General features: G+C 43.1%; 1 protein-coding gene and 1 long non-coding RNA gene across 3 annotated transcripts; one reads left to right on the top strand and one right to left on the bottom strand.

Moving 5' to 3' along the window:
• Window positions 1-1,822: 1,822 nt before the first annotated feature.
• Window positions 1,823-16,693, bottom strand: LOC137034698 (arrestin domain-containing protein 3-like). Of its 2 annotated transcripts, none has more exons than XM_067407833.1 (9): window positions 16,267-16,693; window positions 12,270-12,311; window positions 12,048-12,108; window positions 11,291-11,438; window positions 11,036-11,132; window positions 10,361-10,617; window positions 3,278-4,060; window positions 2,786-2,967; window positions 1,823-2,602 (listed from the first exon to the last, which is right to left on the bottom strand). In XM_067407833.1, the coding sequence occupies exons 1-7, from the start codon at window positions 16,544-16,546 to the stop codon at window positions 3,635-3,637; spliced, it is 1,311 nt and encodes a 436-aa protein (XP_067263934.1). In that variant the 5' UTR covers window positions 16,547-16,693; the 3' UTR covers window positions 1,823-2,602; window positions 2,786-2,967; window positions 3,278-3,634. The 2 variants fall into 2 exon arrangements, with proteins under 2 accessions (XP_067263934.1, XP_067263933.1); XM_067407832.1 differs by having other exon boundaries at window positions 11,036-11,147.
• Window positions 12,800-14,844, top strand: LOC137034700 (uncharacterized). Its single transcript, XR_010896968.1, has 3 exons — window positions 12,800-13,521; window positions 13,619-13,702; window positions 14,313-14,844. It is a non-coding gene; the product is annotated as an uncharacterized lncRNA (long non-coding RNA).
• Window positions 16,694-18,710: the final 2,017 nt, after the last annotated feature.

Consider the following 18,710-nt stretch of genomic DNA (forward strand, 5'->3'; position numbering starts at 1 on the left):
AAAAGACACAATGTATAAAACATTATTATGGTTGTTTGTAGCACAATGTCTTTAATAACTGATAAAAAAAATATTTGCTTTAATGTAGTGTAGTACAAATGCATTAAAAGTGTTAGATTTGACTCTGTAAAAGGTGTGGAAAATTAATAGTGGAGTTATGTGTTTGTAATCTTTGCAGGAGAAAGCTTCAAGAGCCTTTCTTACCAATTCCGGGTGGGAATGTCCACAATTCAGCAATTTGTTCCTGAAACCTGTGCAGCAATCTACCAAGTCTTAAAAGAGAAATACCTAAAGGTATACATGTATCTGTTTAATGTTTTTTGTTTTAGCCCAAAAATGAGCAATTTTTTTGATCTCTCAGATATTGTTTTAGGAGGCCTCTGATGTAGAAATTAAAGATTTTTCAGTTTTTTTACATTTTAATAAGGGTAATTTTAGGGTCTTATATTGTAGTAGATAAACTGAAAGAATAGACAGGATGGTAGACCATGTGTCGAGGGCAGAGATCTAAGTATTATCCATCAAATTATAATTTCAATGCAAATAAAATTCCACTACTACATTCAAACAATACAGTCTGGCTGGCCTATTATGCTCTCTACTTATCATACTAAAAGAACACATTCATCCCCCCAGAGCACTTACAGGTTCATATTCAAGACCATTCATACCTGTCCCTGAACAATGCAACAGGCATCTCCCCCAAAATCCAAAACATAAAGAGCCTAATGCTGACCTATAAACACTTCTTCAACCCAATAGCATTGTGAGGACGAACAATAGAACCCATTAACTATGTAAATGTGATCTTGAGAGAAAAAAACATTTGCAGGCATTTTTTTTTAAATTTTTGAAAGTGATGTTGTAATTCTGCAGAAGTGGGCTTTGCAGGGTTAATTCAAGAATGTCAAAATCACTGAGTTATTAATGGTCTGACGAGTTAAACTAATTTCTTTTAATTATATTGTTTTTTAGTGCCCAGACACAGTGGAAGAGTGGCAGCAAGTAGCCGTTGGATTCCAGAATCAGTGGCATTTCCCAAATTGCCTGGGTGCTCTGGATGGAAAGCACATTAACATTCGTCCCCCTCCAGGATCTGGATCTAAATTCTTCAACTACAAGCATACATTCTCAATAGTGCTTATGGCACTGGTAGACAGCAACTACAGATTTCTGTATGTTGATGTGGGCTGCAACGGGCGCATTTCAGATGGTGGAGTGTTTGGGGGATGCTCATTGCAGGATGCCTTGGAGAAAAGAACATCCAACATTCCTGCACCTGCACCACTTCCTGAATCAGACCAGCTGGCCCCTTACTGCATTGTGGCTGATGAGGCATTCCCCTTAAAGGAATACCTCATGAAGCCATACCCGAACCGCAAGCTGTCTGTAGAGCAACGCATATTCAATTACAGACTTTCGCGAGCTCGAAGGGTGGTTGAAAATGCATTTGGCATCCTGGCAAATCGTTTTCGCGTCCTACTAACCACCATTAATATTCAAAGCACTGCCAAAGTGGAGGACATTGTTTTGTCTTGCTGTGCTCTGCACAACTTTCTGCGCAAAGAGTGCTGTGAAGTGTACATGGCAGGAATCGACCAGGAAGAACAAGATCATGACACTGTCCCTGGAAGATGGAGAGAAGACCCTGGCCTACAGCAGGCCTCTCTGCCACGCACAACCAACAGTACAACACACGCCAAACAGCTCAGGGATAAACTGTGCCAGTACTTTAATTCGGACACCGGTGCAGTGCCCTTTCAGTGGGGCAAAATATAAGCATGTAGCAAACTTGTTTCTTTCCCCCTTGACCTTGGTTTATGTTTTATAACAATGGTGTGAATTTGCAAAATAAAGTTTATATTTTTACATCATTGTGTTTTGTGATTTTTTTTTTACATAAAGAACAGTGAAGTACCTTTTACACAAAGTCAGTGTTTTATTTTCAAATGTGCAAAAATAGCATTAAGGTAATTTACAGAAAAATATCAACAGTTGGTATTTAAAATAAATAAAATGTACAGAAATATAAACTTTGCATAAGTACTCTAATATAACGTACAACTAAGCGTGACATATTTACTAAATGCTACAATATCTGTTTACAATTTTGCTACATAAAAAATTACAAGTGTGTATACTGATTGGAAGATGCATCCAGTGCATGGTTGTGGCCCACTGAATATTTGAAAATGCAATTATCAACCTCATGCTGGAAATGTGGCAGTAGATGTGGTGGCAAATTCCGCATTCTGTGTTCAAGATTTTTGCAGTAAGCTGAGATGGCATCATTGGTGTTTTCCTGTGATGCCAACTTTTCCAGAGTTTTGCCGATGGTGCGCATCAAGTTTGTGGATTCCTCGCTGGAGGATTCGTCTTGCATCTTCCTGCGCTTCCCTGGAGGCTTTGGTTTTATGTTGGAGCTTTGCAAATGGTCCTTTCTCATGGCTGTGGACTCAGTTCCACAGATGGTGGATTCAGCCAAGGGTGTACTTGACCGTAGGTCAGCATCACTGAAGCTGGGGTCTTCATGGGTGCCAGTCCAGGTGTCACTGTTGGTACCATCTGAGGGTGAACAGGAATCACTATCAGCCGCAGGTTCCTTAAAAAACATAAGATACAAATGTGACAAGTTAATGTAATGGCTTGACTTAATATGCGGAGTTACTTGTGAATAGACTCTTTTAAAGAAGCACTTGCCATCTTACAAAAAGCAAAATGTTTATTTTATTCTGAAATTAAACAATAAATAAATAAATAAATATAAATATATTTGTTTATTTACCATGATCATTAGATTTGAAGTGCTCTCCTTCCTTTTTGTGTGAGGCTCTAGAAACTGCAGGCGGTTCAGGATCCATTGCTGCCTGCCAGTCTTCTGAGCTCCAGAACTTCCTGAGGGTCCTTGTTTCTTATAACGCATGTATTGGGTTCGCAATGAATCCCACCGCTTCTTGAGCTCTTTTTCTGAGGGACAAAGTAAAATTTTGTAAGCATTAAGTGTTATGGCTGCTTATTTTGTCACTTTAATGAGTATTTGTTATGCCAACAAATGTTACTTTTTGCTGTATTGTTAATTATATTATTAACAATTTGATTAACTTTAATATTATTATGAAATATGAGATGCTAGCACAGCACATATTAATTACTGTCTGTTTCCATAAACAAACTTAGTTTGGTACACACAAAACACTAAAATGGTTATATTAGTTTTACTATGGACTATTGAACAATTACAAACAAGCTTTCTCAATTGCCAAAAAGGAAATCTTACCTGATATGACGAGTTTATTTTCGATCTCACGCCACAGTTCAGCTTTCAGCACACGGTTGACATAACATTTTTCCGTAATGTCATACAAACCCGGCCTTTCCTGGATCATGTTGATCAATTCGTCTTCACTTGCCTCGTTCCAGATAGCCATGTCTTTCACGTACCTAAGGTAAACAATGTGTGTTCCCTCTTGACTTCGTCGTTTACTTGCTTCGTCACTTCCGTTTTTCTTTTCTCATGCACTGGTTCGCTAGCTGAACAGCCAATCAGAATGATCATATGGCCCGACGGCCCGACGAGGTCCAACGCCGATTCAACATTTCGAATCGGCCGAAACAAAGCCGACGAGGACCAACTTCAGCCGACGGTGCAGAACACACCGAGGAAACTTAGTCGGCCGACGAAGAAAAACTGCCCGACGGCCGACCGTCGGCTTGGTGTGTTCCGGCCTTTAGGAAAGGATTCTTTAGTGCTTTGATTTGGATCATAAACTGGTGCAGATGGAGTCGGATTGAAACCAGTCAGTATTGCATTTGGATCTGGATAAAGCCCTGCAGCAGCTCCTGGATGGGGTAGAGCTGTAGGGTCATATAAGTTGGGGTAAAGTTCTGCATATGGAGGTGGTTGTTCAGCAGGACAAGGCACAAGGTTAGGCTGAAGTGGTGGATATGACTGGAATCCTGCAGGTGGGCCTTGCCAGGGAGGACATTGTTGGCCAACTGGAAGAATAACCACAGGGAATTTGACTGCTGGATCTGAGGCAAAAGACACATCCAGAGACACCTGAAAGACAATCGGGGACAGAATAGTTTAAGAGAACTGTGACAGTATGTGTTGAAGTTACAAAGGAGAGAAAACAAATCAATTATTTATTTTTGCTTTATTCTTTGTTAGAAAGTTTTGTCTGTGCTGTAAAATCAATATTGTTATAGACTCTTTTAGTACAGAAATTAAAAAGCATTTGAGAAATTTGTGAAAATTAAGTAGTACTAGTAGCAATAGTAGTTCCCTTTCGATACTTCACTCGTACTGCGTATGGGGAAAGGTCTCCCTTTTTCCCCGCTGCTGAAGCCTTTTTCAATAACGCAGTGTAACTGCACCGTCATTGGTTCACTCATAGACAAGTTGTTGAACCAATGACGGCGCGGCATAGCTGCGCGGCCTATGGCGACAAAGCGCGCGAATATTCCCGCCGAAATGGGCGGGGTTAAGGGCTATATAAGCAGGCGTTTCGCCATAGGATTTCAGTGTTTTCTCCTTCAGCGACGACCTCATCATCTCCTCGCTGATCTCCGCCTGAAGCCGAGAAGCTCGCCGCCTTCCTGACTGCTCTCGCCGCCGTCTGAAGAGGCTCCCGCAGCGGACTCGCCTGGACTCGCCGGACTGAGGACAGCGCCGGCGCCCTCTCCGACTGCAGCATCAGCGCCGTCGCCGAGTCGCCGCCTCCCGCTTCCCGCTCCCGGCCGCTTCCTGTGTGTCCCCTGCCGCCATCCGGCGCGCCGTCTTGAGAGCTTCACCGCGGCTTAACGCCGCTCTAAAAGAGCGTATTTCAGCGGTTTTCACCGCTTCTAGAGCTTCCGCGGCCCTCGCCGCTCTAAAAGAGCCACCCAAGTGCCGTTTTCACGGCAACGGCGTCTTCTCAGATGCCCCGCCACTCGTGTGGCACGTGCAGGGCCCCCCTGCACGACGGTGATGGTCACAGCGAGTGCGTCGCTTGCCTGGGCAAGCCCCATGCAGACGGCGCGCTCGCTGGGGACTCATGCCCGCACTGCGAGTGCATGAGTCTCAGTTCCCTGCGCTCGCGGGTCGCCTTCTTCACAGAGGGTGATCTCGCCGCTCGCGCCCTCCCGTCTCCTTCCTACCGCGAGCCGGCTAGGAAGAGACAGCGGGGCAGAGCGACCCAGCGCCAGGAGATAGGCGAGCTCACGCCGGCCCAGTTCCCGCATGCCTCGCCCTCTCCCCCGAGGGAACCCTCTCCCGTCCTGTTCTCTCGGCCTGAGCAGCGTCCCTCTGCGGAAGCGAGTGACCTTGTCTCATTCGGTGGAACAGACGACGAGCAAGACGACTCCATGTCTCTTGCGGCTTCCGAAGCAGAAGTGTGGGCTGGCGAATCGGACGATCCCGCCCCCCCGCCTCCCTTGGAGCCCATTGAACATGGCCAGGGCATGGATGCCGAGCTCCTCCGCATCCTATCCAGAGCCGTAGAAGAGCTGGACCTCGACTGGGCCCCACCTGAGGAGCCGTCGCGCAGTCGCCTTGACGAGTGGTTCCTGCCTGGCCGCCGCCAAGCCCCTCGCCAGCGAGCAGCGCCCTTTTTTCCCGAGGTCCACGAGGAGCTGACGAAGTCGTGGCGCGCTCCGTACTCCGCCCGCCTTCATACCACGCACCGCTCCGCCCTCACTGCCGTCGACGGCGCCGAGGAAAAGGGATACGAGCACCTGCCACCCCTTGACGAAGCAGTGGCTGCTCACCTCTGCCCTCCCGCGGCTGTGGGATGGAAAGCTAAGAGGTCACTCCCTTCCAAGCCCTGCCGGACTACTTCCACCTTAGCTGGTCGAGCTTACACTTCGGCAGGACAGGCCGCTTCTGCGCTACACTCCATGGCCATATTCCAAGTCTTCCAGGCCAAACTCCTCCGCTCTCTGGACGAGTCTGGGATTGACGCGCCGGCTTTCAAGGACCTTCGCAGCGCTACTGACCTTGCCCTGCGAGCCACGAAGGCTACGGCTCAGGCCATCGGCCGTTCCATGGCCAGCCTGGTAGTGTTGGAGCGCCACCTGTGGCTTAACTTGACGGAGATCAAGGACAATGACAAGACGGCCTTCTTAGACGCCCCGGTCTCTCCCTCTGGTCTCTTCGGCCCTGCAGTGGATGGCTTCACTGAACGCTTCACAGCGGCACAGAAATCGTCTCAGGCCATGAGACATTTCCTGCCCAAGCGCTCCAGCTCTGCTTCCAGCCGCCCCAGGACTGCGTCGGCTCAGCAGCACAAGCCCGCTCCACCTGCAGCACCGCAGTCAGCGCCACCTAAGGAGCAACGCCAGCGCTCGCGCTCTGCCAAGCGCCATCCCTTCCCGAGACGCCAGGGACCCCGGCCCAAGATTGTGCTGGACCCGGTGCCTCCGAAGTCATCCTGATCTGCCAGGAAGGAAGAGGATGGGGAATCGTCCCGTCACGACTGGACCACCCCAAAAGCTCCCACGAACACTTTCCCCTCCGCCTCGTTTAAATCCGGGCGTGGGAAACATGTTTCAAGTGACAACTGGGCCCACAACTGTTGCGCCCACTCCAAACGCCGTTTTCACGGCGAACAAATTTTTATATCATCTAAAAGAGAGCTAATTTCCTCTTCCGCTACTCTCGGTGTACAACCCCCTCAGCGGCGGTCTGTCACACGATATCATTCAACCCCTTGCCACTCGGGCCGAGGCTTGGCAGGCCATCCCCGATGTGTCAGATTGGGTCATGGGGATCGTAACTCAGGGTTACTCGCTCCAGTTTGCACGCCGGCCCCCTCGCTTCGGCGGGGTGCTTCAAACTTTGGTCAATCCGGACGACGCCCATGTCCTCCGAGCCGAAGTCATGACGTTGCTAAGAAAAGGAGCTGTGGAAATAGTTCCCCCCGCGGAAAGCGAGTCAGGCTTCTACAGCCCCTATTTTCTGGTCCCCAAGAAAGATGGTGGTCTCAGACCCATCCTGGATCTCAGACTTTTGAATCATTCCCTCATGAGACGGAAGTTCAAAATGCTGACACTGAAACAGATCCTCGCGCACATCTGCCCCGAGGACTGGTTCTGCTCGCTGGACCTGAAGGATGCGTATTTTCACATCCAGATAGCCCCTCGTCACAGACGATTCTTGAGATTCGCATACGAGGGAGTGACATACCAATATACGGTCCTGCCCTTCGGGCTGTCTCTGGCTCCTCGCACTTTCACCAAGTGCATGGACGCGGCACTTTCCCCTCTCAGACAGGCGGGAATCCGAGTCCTGAATTATCTCGACGACTGGCTCATTCTAGCCCGTTCGCGAGTCGAGCTGGAACACCACAGATCCGTGCTCCTCAGCCATTTACAATGCCTGGGTCTCAGGGTCAACGCAACCAAGAGCTTGCTGTGCCCCACTCAACGAATATCGTTTCTGGGAGCAGTTTTCGACTCAGTCCATATGACGGCAGTAGTCTCGCCAGAGCGCGCTCTGACGATTCAGCAGCTCACAGCCTCAGTCAAGAACAGAGCCTGCCTCCCTCTGAAGTTTTTTCAGAGGCTGCTAGGGCTAATGGCTTCCGCCTCTCCGGTACTACAGCTCGGCCTTCTTCGGATGCGGCCTCTTCAGTACTGGTTGAAGTTCCGGGTTCCTCCCAGCGCTTGGCGGCACGGCCGCCTTCGCCTCAAGGTCAATCAGGCCTGTCTTCTAGCCCTGAAACCTTGGACGAACCCTGTATGGTTCAAGCGCGGAGTGCCCTTACAGGCGGTCTCACGAAGGACGGTGCTAGCAACAGACGCCTCCAACTCGGGTTGGGGCGCTGTGTGCGACGGCAGACCGGCCTTCGGCTCATGGAGCCAAGAGGAAAGCCTTCTGCACATCAACTGTCTAGAGATGCTAGCAGTGATGAAGGCCCTTCAGTTCTTTCAGGCTCATTTGACAGGGCGTCACGTTCTAGTCCAATCGGACAGTATGACAGTGGTGTCATATTTAAACCACCAGGGCGGTCTCTCGTCCAGCCGCTTATGCGCTCTGGCGAAACGTCTACTGGAATGGGCTCTTCCGAGGCTTCAGTCGCTCAGAGCGACTCATGTTCCTGGCAGGAACAATCTGGGTGCAGATATGCTGTCACGGAGCAACGTCCCCTCCGACGAGTGGACGCTCCATCCCCAGGTTGTCCTCAGGATTTGGGAGCTCTTCGGGAAGGCAAAGATAGACCTCTTCGCCTCAGAAGACAACTCTCATTGCCCAACATTTTTCTCGAAGGAGGTCGACGCTCTGGCCCATTCATGGCCCAGCACGCTCCTTTACGCTTTTCCTCCGATCGCCCTGATCCCTCAGGTCATCAGGCGCATCAGAGAAGACCAACACAGAGTCCTTCTAGTGGCCCCGCTCTGGAGGAACCAGATTTGGTCCTCGGAGCTGTTCAAGCTCTCTCTGAGAGCCCCGTGGCCGATCCCCCTGAGACGGGACCTCCTCTCTCAGGCGAACAGGGCAATCTGGCACCCACAGCCGGAGCTCTGGGCTCTGCACCTCTGGTCCCTCGATGGGAGCCTACTAACCTCCCCAGGGACGTCCTAAATACCATTTCTCAGGCTAGAGCGCCGTCCACGAGACGCCTCTACGACCAGAAATGGTCGGTCTTTGCTGACTGGTGTTCGTCACGCAACATAGACCCAATGGAGAGTGACGTATCTTCTATACTGTCTTTCCTCCAAGAACGCTTGGAAATGGGGCGCACCCCTTCCACGCTCAAGGTTTACGTAGCAGCCATTGCAGCGTTCCATGCTCCTATTGCTGGCCAATCAGTGGGACGAAACGGACTTGTCATCCGTTTCCTGAGGGGCGCTAGGCGATTGAATCCCCCTCGCCCCCTCACCGTTCCCTCCTGGGACCTGTCTTTGGTCCTCAGGGCCTTAAAAGGAGCCCCATTTGAACCAATGGGCTCAGTCGACCTCAGGCCATTGACGCTAAAAACCGCCTTGCTGTTAGCACTGGCCTCGGTTAAGCGTGTTGGCGATTTGCAGGCCCTCTCTGTGAGCCCTGCATGCCTCGAATTCGGGCCTGGAGACTCTAAGGTCGTTCTGAAACCCAGGCATGGCTACGTCCCTAAGGTGCTCTCAACGCCGTTTAGAGCTCAGGTCATCTCGCTCTCTGCTCTGCCCCCTTCGACGGAAGAGCAAGGGCTGGAGTTACTCTGCCCTGTCAGGGCATTGAGGACCTACATAGAGCGATCGCAGTCTTTCAGACAGTCAGATCAGCTCTTTGTCTGTTTTGGAGGCCGCACCAAAGGATCTCCGGTCTCAAAACAGCGCATTTCTCGTTGGATAGTGGACGCTATTACGCTGTGCTACTCCTCACTGGGAGCCAAATGCCCCATAGGAGTCAGAGCCCACTCCACTAGAGGGATGGCCTCCTCATGGGCTTGGTCCAACGGAGTTTCCATCCAAGACATCTGTGTGGCGGCCGGCTGGTCTTCGCCGTCCACCTTTGTCAGGTTTTACCATCTCGATGTCCCGACCTTACAGGCTCGAGTCCTTTCAGTGTGATTAGCGGCCTCAGATGAGCTCCGCCTCACGCTATCATGGAAATAAATTTCCTCTAAGTGTAACGCAAGGGTTCGGTAAGGGCTTGCCCTCTCGCTTGTCTCTTGGGCCCCCTCTCAGGTGTCCAAGCTTCAAGCTATATCGTTCCCAGCCGTGGCACGGCGTGGTTGAATTCGTTCCCCATACGCAGTACGAGTGAAGTATCGAAAGGGAACGTACTCGGTTACTAACGTAACCTCGGTTCCCTGAGATACGGAACGAGTACTGCGATACTTGCCGTGCCACGAGGCTGCGGCTCAGGGTCGTCGCTTCAGTCGAATGACACTGAAATCCTATGGCGAAACGCCTGCTTATATAGCCCTTAACCCCGCCCATTTCGGCGGGAATATTCGCGCGCTTTGTCGCCATAGGCCGCGCAGCTATGCCGCGCCGTCATTGGTTCAACAACTTGTCTATGAGTGAACCAATGACGGTGCAGTTACACTGCGTTATTGAAAAAGGCTTCAGCAGCGGGGAAAAAGGGAGACCTTTCCCCATACGCAGTACTCGTTCCGTATCTCAGGGAACCGAGGTTACGTTAGTAACCGAGTACGTTTCTTTCATTTACTCGCCATTATGTTGTTTCAAACCTGTATGACCTTCTTTCTTCTGCAGGACACAAAGGAAGATATTCTGAAATTTAAAGAATGTTTCAACCGTTTCATTTTGTTTGTTTTTTTTCCCAAAGAAGAAAGAAAGTACAGGTTTGAAATGACACGAAGGTGAGTAAATTTTAATTTTGGGTTGAACTGTCACTTTAAATATGGCAATACAAAGGAAGATGAAGTTGCACCTTGAGTTCATACTGCACTTTTATAATTCTGCAGTTTTCAATGGTGACAGTCAGGTCACGTGGAAGGTTCATGTCCACTATGAATTTTGTCTTTTCTCCAGATGGGATGCAATCTTTAGTTTCTTTGACTATATCCTTAAATCTTATTTTAGTTCTCCTTTCAGCAATGAACGTCTGTTTCTGCTTGAGGCTGTACTTTAGCTTGATGTCACGAGATGAAGAGTTGTCAACATCAACTGAAACTCGGATTGTTTCACCTGCAGCAATTACAAGGAATTAGAGACAACATTTATCAATAATTGAAAAAAAAAAGACCAAATGACTATAGCCGGGTTTTCCATTCAAGTTGCAAATTTAATTTAAGTAAAACCTATTCGCAGATAAAGCAGTGTTTTACAGATCAAGGAATTTATTCAGTAAATTTGTTTCCATCATAGTTTATGCCCATGTCTTCTTACGTTAAAAAAAAGGACCCACCTCAAGTGACCATATATATTTTTACGCAAAATTGGGAAATTTTATTTGCATTTGTTGTTTACATCCAGGATTTATATGCAATGCCTCAAAATGTGCATAAAACTATGTTGATGGAAACCCATCTATTGGCATTACAGGCTAGTGTCTTCAGTTTAGGCAGCTTTGACTGAGGTGTTTGAGAGATACACAGGTAATCACCTTGCATATAGCCAGTTTTGTCTGTTGTTACTGTCATTGACATTTTTCCTGAGCCAAAAAGTTTCATCTTCTTGTCTTCTGTGCCAGATAGTGGTTGCTGTATAACAACATACTGAAATGAGTGAACTACAATTTAGGTCGCAAAGCAAATGGTTTAAATCACAATTCTGATGACAGTATAACCAGTTACATAATCTCTCTATTTATCAATAGATGAGTGCCAAAGAGACTCAAACATGGTATTGTAATTCATACCAGTAAATGATCATTGGTCCCATCATTCCTGGGTAAAAAGGTTAATTCTGTACATGTAGTAGATGATGACTTCCAAGGCCTCTTCAGCTTTACTGTCATGACGTACTTAACTGAGCCATGAATTCCATTAAAAGATGGAGGCATATTTCTGAAATTAAGATAAAATAAAAATATTTAGGTACTCAAATGACTGACAAGCATTATAGTGCACAGTATGGTCATGTATGCATTAGTAAAAAGTATGCATGTATGTATGTAATATTTTTTAGCCATTGCCACTGTATAATAATAGGTTTTTAATTTATTCCAAATAATTTGGAATAATTTAACATACCTGCATATACTTAATAACTTTTTTTTTTTTACTTCACAACACATGCAGAATTTTATTAAATAAACTATTCTAGAATAATGAGCAATGATTATGACATCTGCTAATTCAGAAGATAATGATGCAGGGGCTAGTTTTGCTTAAAATACAATGGCATACTGATTGAATTAAATGGAAGTAGGATGCAACAAAGGGAGTTTCCCCATTGTTTCAACTTCGACTTTGACTCTGGGAACCATTACGTGAGTAACTCTTGCTTATTCTTATTGTAGGCTCTTGCTTATTTGCCCATTTGTTCTCTATATTGTGTTTATGGGCTGTGAATTACACATGCCAAATATCATTATTATTTTGCGGTGCACATATTTAAAAACTAAAGAACAACTACCATTGGAATACCATTGAAGATTGTATTTTATCACTTACTGTTGAGGCAGCTGAAATCTGAATGGAAAAACATGACTTCCTGGTGTAACCACTGATCCATCTTAGAAACATAATCGTTTGTATGGGTTAAAAGAGGGTTGTGCTCCCTTTTCAACAAGCATAATTACTATAATGTCAGCAAACAATCTTTTCAGGTTTCATGCAAGATTTGTATGTCATTTATTTATTAGTGCAAGGTAAAAAAGAAAACCCGTCACTTACAAGTCTCTCCACTTACAAGAGTGGTATTCTTTTCACTTTGGCCTGTAGACATCACAGTAAGAAATACAAATAGTCAGGTATTATTTCCCAATCTTAGGCTATTACACACACGTTGTGTTTCTGTGAATTGTGGGGACTTTCCATAGGCGTATGTCCCTACACTAAACCTAACCATCACAGGAAACAGGCACACTTTTACTTTCTCACAAAAATATCATTTATTATGTTTATAAATCTATTTACATTGTGGGGACCGCTGGCTGGTCCCCACAATGTAGGTGAACTCACATTTATTACATAATATAAACAAGTACACACACACGTTTGCTTTTGTGAATTGTGGGGATTATGTTTTTTTTTTTGGGCGTAATGTTTTTATACTGTAAAAATCGTATTTTCTATCGCCCTGCACTACCCCTACCCCTAAACCTACCCATCACAGAAAACATTTTTACTTTCTCACAAGAAGTTATTCTGTTTGATTTATAAGACTTTTGAAAAATGGGGAAATGGGGTATTTCCATATACTATAGGGTAATTCCCTCGCGCGCGCACACACACACACACACAACAACTACGTTTGTCTTCTAAATTCACTATGAGCATTTATTTAGCATGTATGTCCTGGGGCCGGTTGCATAAACATAGACACAGTCTTAAGATAATGGCTTAGAAATAGTCTGACTAACTAAAGTCACTGAAGAAAGATCGTTGCATAAAATAAGCACACAGCAGTCTTAAGTAAGACTGTCTATATTGCATTGCTTTGTGGGAAAAATAAGACGCTGAACAACTTAAACAAAATGGCCGACAGTGGGCGCTCGTCACAATTTTCCTTCGCTGAAAATATTTGTATTTTGGAGGAATACAATGCTTCCAAATCCACTTTAATGAATAAATTTAGCGACTACAATGCCAATAGCAAAAAAAAACAAGGCGTGGACAACAATAACTGAAAAAGTTAACAGCGTAAACCCGTCTGTCTCGCGATCCGTCAAAGACGTTCAGAAACGTTTTAAAAATATGGTCCAAGAGGCAAAAAAGGAAATATTCAAGCGAAAAAACCCTGCAACAGGTGGGGGACCAAATCCTAAATTGAAAAGGACAACGGAAATGATAATTGAAATATATGGAGAGGAATCTCCGATGTTTTGGGGAATCCCCGGGGGGAGGGAGAGCGGAGTATCCGGGCGGACGTTACCTGCAGCGGGGGAGGATACCGCTGTCGCATCAGTTCCGCTTCAACAGTCTCGTGAGTAACAATGTTTCGATAGTTATTGTTTTTGCTTGATTTAAAAAAAAAAAACTGTACTATTGTTTTGGGTTGAGTACCAATTTTTACCGTCTAGTAGACTGCGAGGTGATTTTAACATTGGTCCCTGAAAACAATGAAGCGCCTGTGACGAGCCAGGACCAAACAACACAAAGCGAAGGTAAAGTTATGCTTACAGTCTTTAAACCGCGAGTTATAAGTTACCAAGTTAGTTAATCCTCTATTATTCCTTACAATGATGTAGTTTTTAAGTTAAAAACAGATTAACAGTGTTTAAAATAATAAGTGGACACAGATCAGGGAAAGTAGCTTGTAATGCCATTGTAACGTTAGTGCTTATGCAATCACTATTTGCTGAGGACAGTGTTTTCAGATTATAGGTTATATAATCAAAGACTACTTTTGTCAATAGGTCTATATTATTTTTTTGTCAATATAGGCTATAAAAAAAATGTAATTTGTAAAAATGCAGAACATTTTCTGTGATGGGTAGATTTAGGGTGTGGGTTATATAGTTATAACATGTTTAACTATCTATTTCTAAAAACAAAAGAAGTTTATGCAGTGTCTCCATTTAGATAGCTAAGTAAACGTGTGTGTAAAAAGTTTTTTTTTCTTCTAAAATTAGTGAACTACAAGTAAACTTTAGTATGTAGTAAGTAGTATGCAGTATGTAGTGCATTTTTGCAGAAGAAAAAAGTACAACAAAACTTTCTAATTTTGCTAATGTTGTTGTTTTTGTTTGTTTGTTTGTTTGTTTTTTTGTAAAGAAGATGATTTGGACAGCACCCAAATGGCACCTGTGGGACATGGCTCAGACACAGACACACAGAAAGACACTACAAGCAAGATAACCATGAACAATATACTTGAAAAGCAATATGAAATATTAACACTGGAAGAGACTAAACTAAAATTAGAAATAGAAAAACTAGAATTAGAAAAAACTAAGCTAAAGTTGGAGCTACAAAAACTTGGACATGAACTATAGATCTCAACGACCATTGTCCAAGAACTAGTCAAATAATTGTATTTAATAATTCCAGTTATTTAATTTTGAATTTACTTCTTATGTTTACATACAGAATCTTTAGATATATTTAAGAGATTTTAAGTATTTTAGTGAAAGTTAATGTAGTTGTAATTTAAAGATTATATAGTATTTCAGCTGTTTTTACTGATACTATGCATCAAATATTGTGTATTGATTCTCAATGAATAAATTATAGTATGTCCAATTCATTTAAAAGTTATCAATTCTTCCATTTTTCTCAGTCAAACTGAGAAAATGTTTTCTACAATCATTTGTCGAATGTAACGCCCAGTTCCATCTTCATCTCCTGCCTCTGCGATCTCCAAAGTGGGTTCTTCAAAAATTTGGTCATCCTCCATGTCTGGGAGTGCAAGATTTCTATTAAAAGGAAAGTGATCTTTTACTCATGTAATTTATAATCATTGGGGAATATGTAGCTAGGTGTTTTAATTACAGTTAAAAACTTATTACCTTGCCATGTTGTGCAAAACAACACATGCACAGATTATGTTGCAGACTCTTTCTGGTTTCATTTTGAGCTCTGCATGCAGACAATGAAACCTTCGTTTCAGGACTCCAAAACACCTTTCAATAACATTTCTTGTTTTGGCATGGGCTGTGTTGTACCGAGTTTGAGGCACACTGACTGGGTTCAAGAAGGGTGTTAGAAGCCAGGGTTTTAGTGGATAACCAGAGTCACCCAAGAGCACACCCTGCAATTCTCCTCTCTCAAATGCATCATGAATTTGGGAATTCACTAAAATTCTTGAGTCATGGGTTGATCCTGGCCAACGAGCGACACAGTTGAGCACTCTCAGTTTGGCATCACAAATTGCCTGCACATTAATACTGTGGTAGCCTTTCCTATTAACAAACAATGGCTCATGAGTTGAAGGTGCTTGAATCCTAATGTGTGTTCCATCAATGGCTCCTACAACATTTGGAAATCCAGCAATGTTGAAAAAATCTGCCTTCACCTTGTTCAAGGTAGAGACATCAGTCGGATAAAGTGGAAGTCTGCCTGACAGTGCATGAGCAACCCGATGAATAATTCTTGATGCTGTAGACTTATGTACCCCAATTAAGTCTGCAGCTGCATTTATAAAACATCCTGTGGCAAAGAAACGTAGAGCTAGACATACTTGTAGCAGTGGAGGGATGCTAAAATTTCTTGAAGTTTCAGGCCTCAGATGCTCCGCCAAGTCAATTGCTAGTTCTTGTATTGTATGTCTTGGAAATCTTAGTTTCTCCAGCAGTTCCTTTTCACAAAGTACTTCCAATGGGTTTGAACGGTCTTTGAAAACTCTTTCTCTTCTTATTGCCCTTTCATAAAACCAAAGATTAAAATTTGCCATATCGCAAGACAAAGTTGGGCCACTTTTGTGAATCTAGAGCATATTTTTCTTTTGACAGTTTGTTTCTATGGCAACATAGATTGTAAGAGAAAGTTAGCCAAGGGGGAACCAGTCTTACTTTTTTGTCTCAAATTAGACCAATCTAAAATTTTATGCAACCGACTTAAAAAGTAAATACCAGTCTTAAAGAAAAAAAATAGACGACTAACTTGTAAGACTAGTCTTAAATAGATTTATGCAACCGGCCCCTGTAGTACATGTGTGTATTACTTAATTATATAATAACAGTAAACTACTACAACGACTTATAATCATTTATTATTTTGTGCAATTTACCTTTCTTCGAGCTCTCTTGAATGAAGTATTGCTTTATTTTGAAGTATCTCTCGAGGTCCCTGTAGGTTGTTTCATCGTCGCCTGATCCTTCAGTCCAGCGCACGTTCGCGTCTCCCTTCAGCTTCACAAAAAAACTATCCACCTTTATTTCTTTGGTCACTTCTAAAACAACTCGCCCCTCCACAATGTCCCCACTAGTAAAAGTATTGCTTTCGTTAATAGGGTCATAATGGATATTAAGCTCTTTGATGGATCTTGACATTTTATGTGCTTGTACCATAGACTGTAAAAAAAGAGGCTTGTACACTACAGCTACTCAGCACGCGGGCTCTTCTCGTTCTCGTAGGTGAAGCAGGACTTACATTGTGTTTACAATAAAGCACAGGTTGGGGGCGTGGCGCTTCCTACAACTGCTTGGTTAGCAATGAGATTGCATAACTATATTTGACTATTGCTATATTACACAGTGGTTTATGTTCACTGCAGTTTTATGGTTTAATCTGCATGGTGTCAACCTACCGACGACATCACTTCCGTTTTTATTCTTTTCAAAATAAAAACTAATGTACCGTTAACATAGATCAGCTCTACACTCTTTTAATGTTGTCATTGTTTATATTATTATTATTATCATTATTAACAATAAAAATATAAATAATAACAACAATAATGACATATCTTTAAATCTACTATGATCAACAATGGGATAATTGTTTATATTGGATTTAATAAAATGTTTTCCAAATAGTTTATAGAAACTTGGATTTTTTTACTTTAAACTCAGGATGTTGGAAGGATCATGACTCCTATGATTTCACCCCTAGCTCATTTCTTTTAAATCAAATGATATATATATATATATATATATATATATATATATATATATATATATATATATATATATATATAATATAATAATTATTATTATTATTATTATTATTTATTTTTATTTTACATGTATTAGGCCTATGATTTATTTTTCTTATGCATATGTTATACATGTTTTATGATTTTGTTTAAAAAAAAAACTTTTTTTTGTAAAACAATTTAAATTGCTTAATGAAATGTGCTGTATACTATATGAACATATGCTGCATTTATACAGTCTGGTTGTAAGAAAGATTGGATAAGCTTGAACTCTCAGTCACTATGTGGTGCCATTTGTGCCCGAGTCTTCCTTTTTGGACAATTTTGTTTTTCTTAGTTACTAGTCAGGCATGAAATTTTGCATTTGTGGCCTTGTTTGTTGGGCTCTTTAAGTCTTGAATTTACTTACCATAAGATTGTTGTCACGAAAAAAGAAGAAAAAAAAAGATAAACATTTATCAGCTACTGAATCCAGAGCATCTGAATTTGGGTCTAATAGAGGTATACTAGAGATCGGATGACAACAGAGTTCAAGCCTTGTTAGATTGTTACTGATAGTATGTCTGGGTGAGACATAACTAATATGCCATCATAAATTTGCAGTGCCACTATGTACATTAATAAAATCATTATCATAAAAAAAATCTATTTAAAATTTAAATAAATGCTGTTGTTTTGAACCTTCTATTTATTGAAGTATCCTAAGAAAAAGTATCCTGGTTTTATAAAAAAAAAAAAAAAAAAATAATCATGCAGCACAATTGTCTCCAACATCTTACGGCTGTGGAACCACATGAGGGTGAGAAATTAATGACAGAAATTTCATTTTTGGGTGAACTAACCCTTTCAGGCATGCCTGTGTGTCTTCCTTCAGACAATCTGAAGCTGATGACATGTTCTTTAGGCACCCTTTTATAGCCTGTTGGTCACACCAGTGACGTCACCGTAGCCAGTCATTTTATGGAACTGTTGGTTATGTCTTAAGTGAAAGGTGCCCTCGAATCAGAATTTGAATTTACCTCGGCATAGTTGAATAACAAGAGTTCAGTACATGGAAAAGACATACATTGAGTTTCAAACCCCATTGTTTCCTCCTTCTTATGTAAATCTTATTTGTTTAAAAGACTTCCGGAAAACACTCGGATCTCAACATGACACCGACTGTTACGTAACAGTTGGGATCATTAATATGTATGACCCCAATATTTGCATAATGCCAGCCCATTCGACAGACAAGGAAAGGCAGTATTAACGTCTGGATCTGTGCACAGACAAGGTAAGCAAGCAAGAACAACAGTGAAAAATGGCAGATGGAGCAATAATAACTGACATGATCCATGATATCATGATATTTTTAGTGATATTTGTAAATTGTCTTTCTAAATGTTTCGTTAGCATGTTGCTAATGTACTGTTAAATGTGGTTAAAGTTACCATCATTTCTTACTGTATTTACGGAGACAAGAGTCGTCGCTATTTTCATTTTTAAACACTTGCAGTCTGTATAATTCATAAACACAACTTCATTCTTTATAAATCTCTCCAACAGTGTGTAATGTTAGCTTTAGCCACAGGGCA

The sequence above is a fragment of the Chanodichthys erythropterus genome, chromosome 13 (genome assembly GCF_024489055.1).
Source record: "Chanodichthys erythropterus isolate Z2021 chromosome 13, ASM2448905v1, whole genome shotgun sequence".
Taxonomy (NCBI): Eukaryota; Metazoa; Chordata; class Actinopteri; order Cypriniformes; family Xenocyprididae; genus Chanodichthys; species Chanodichthys erythropterus.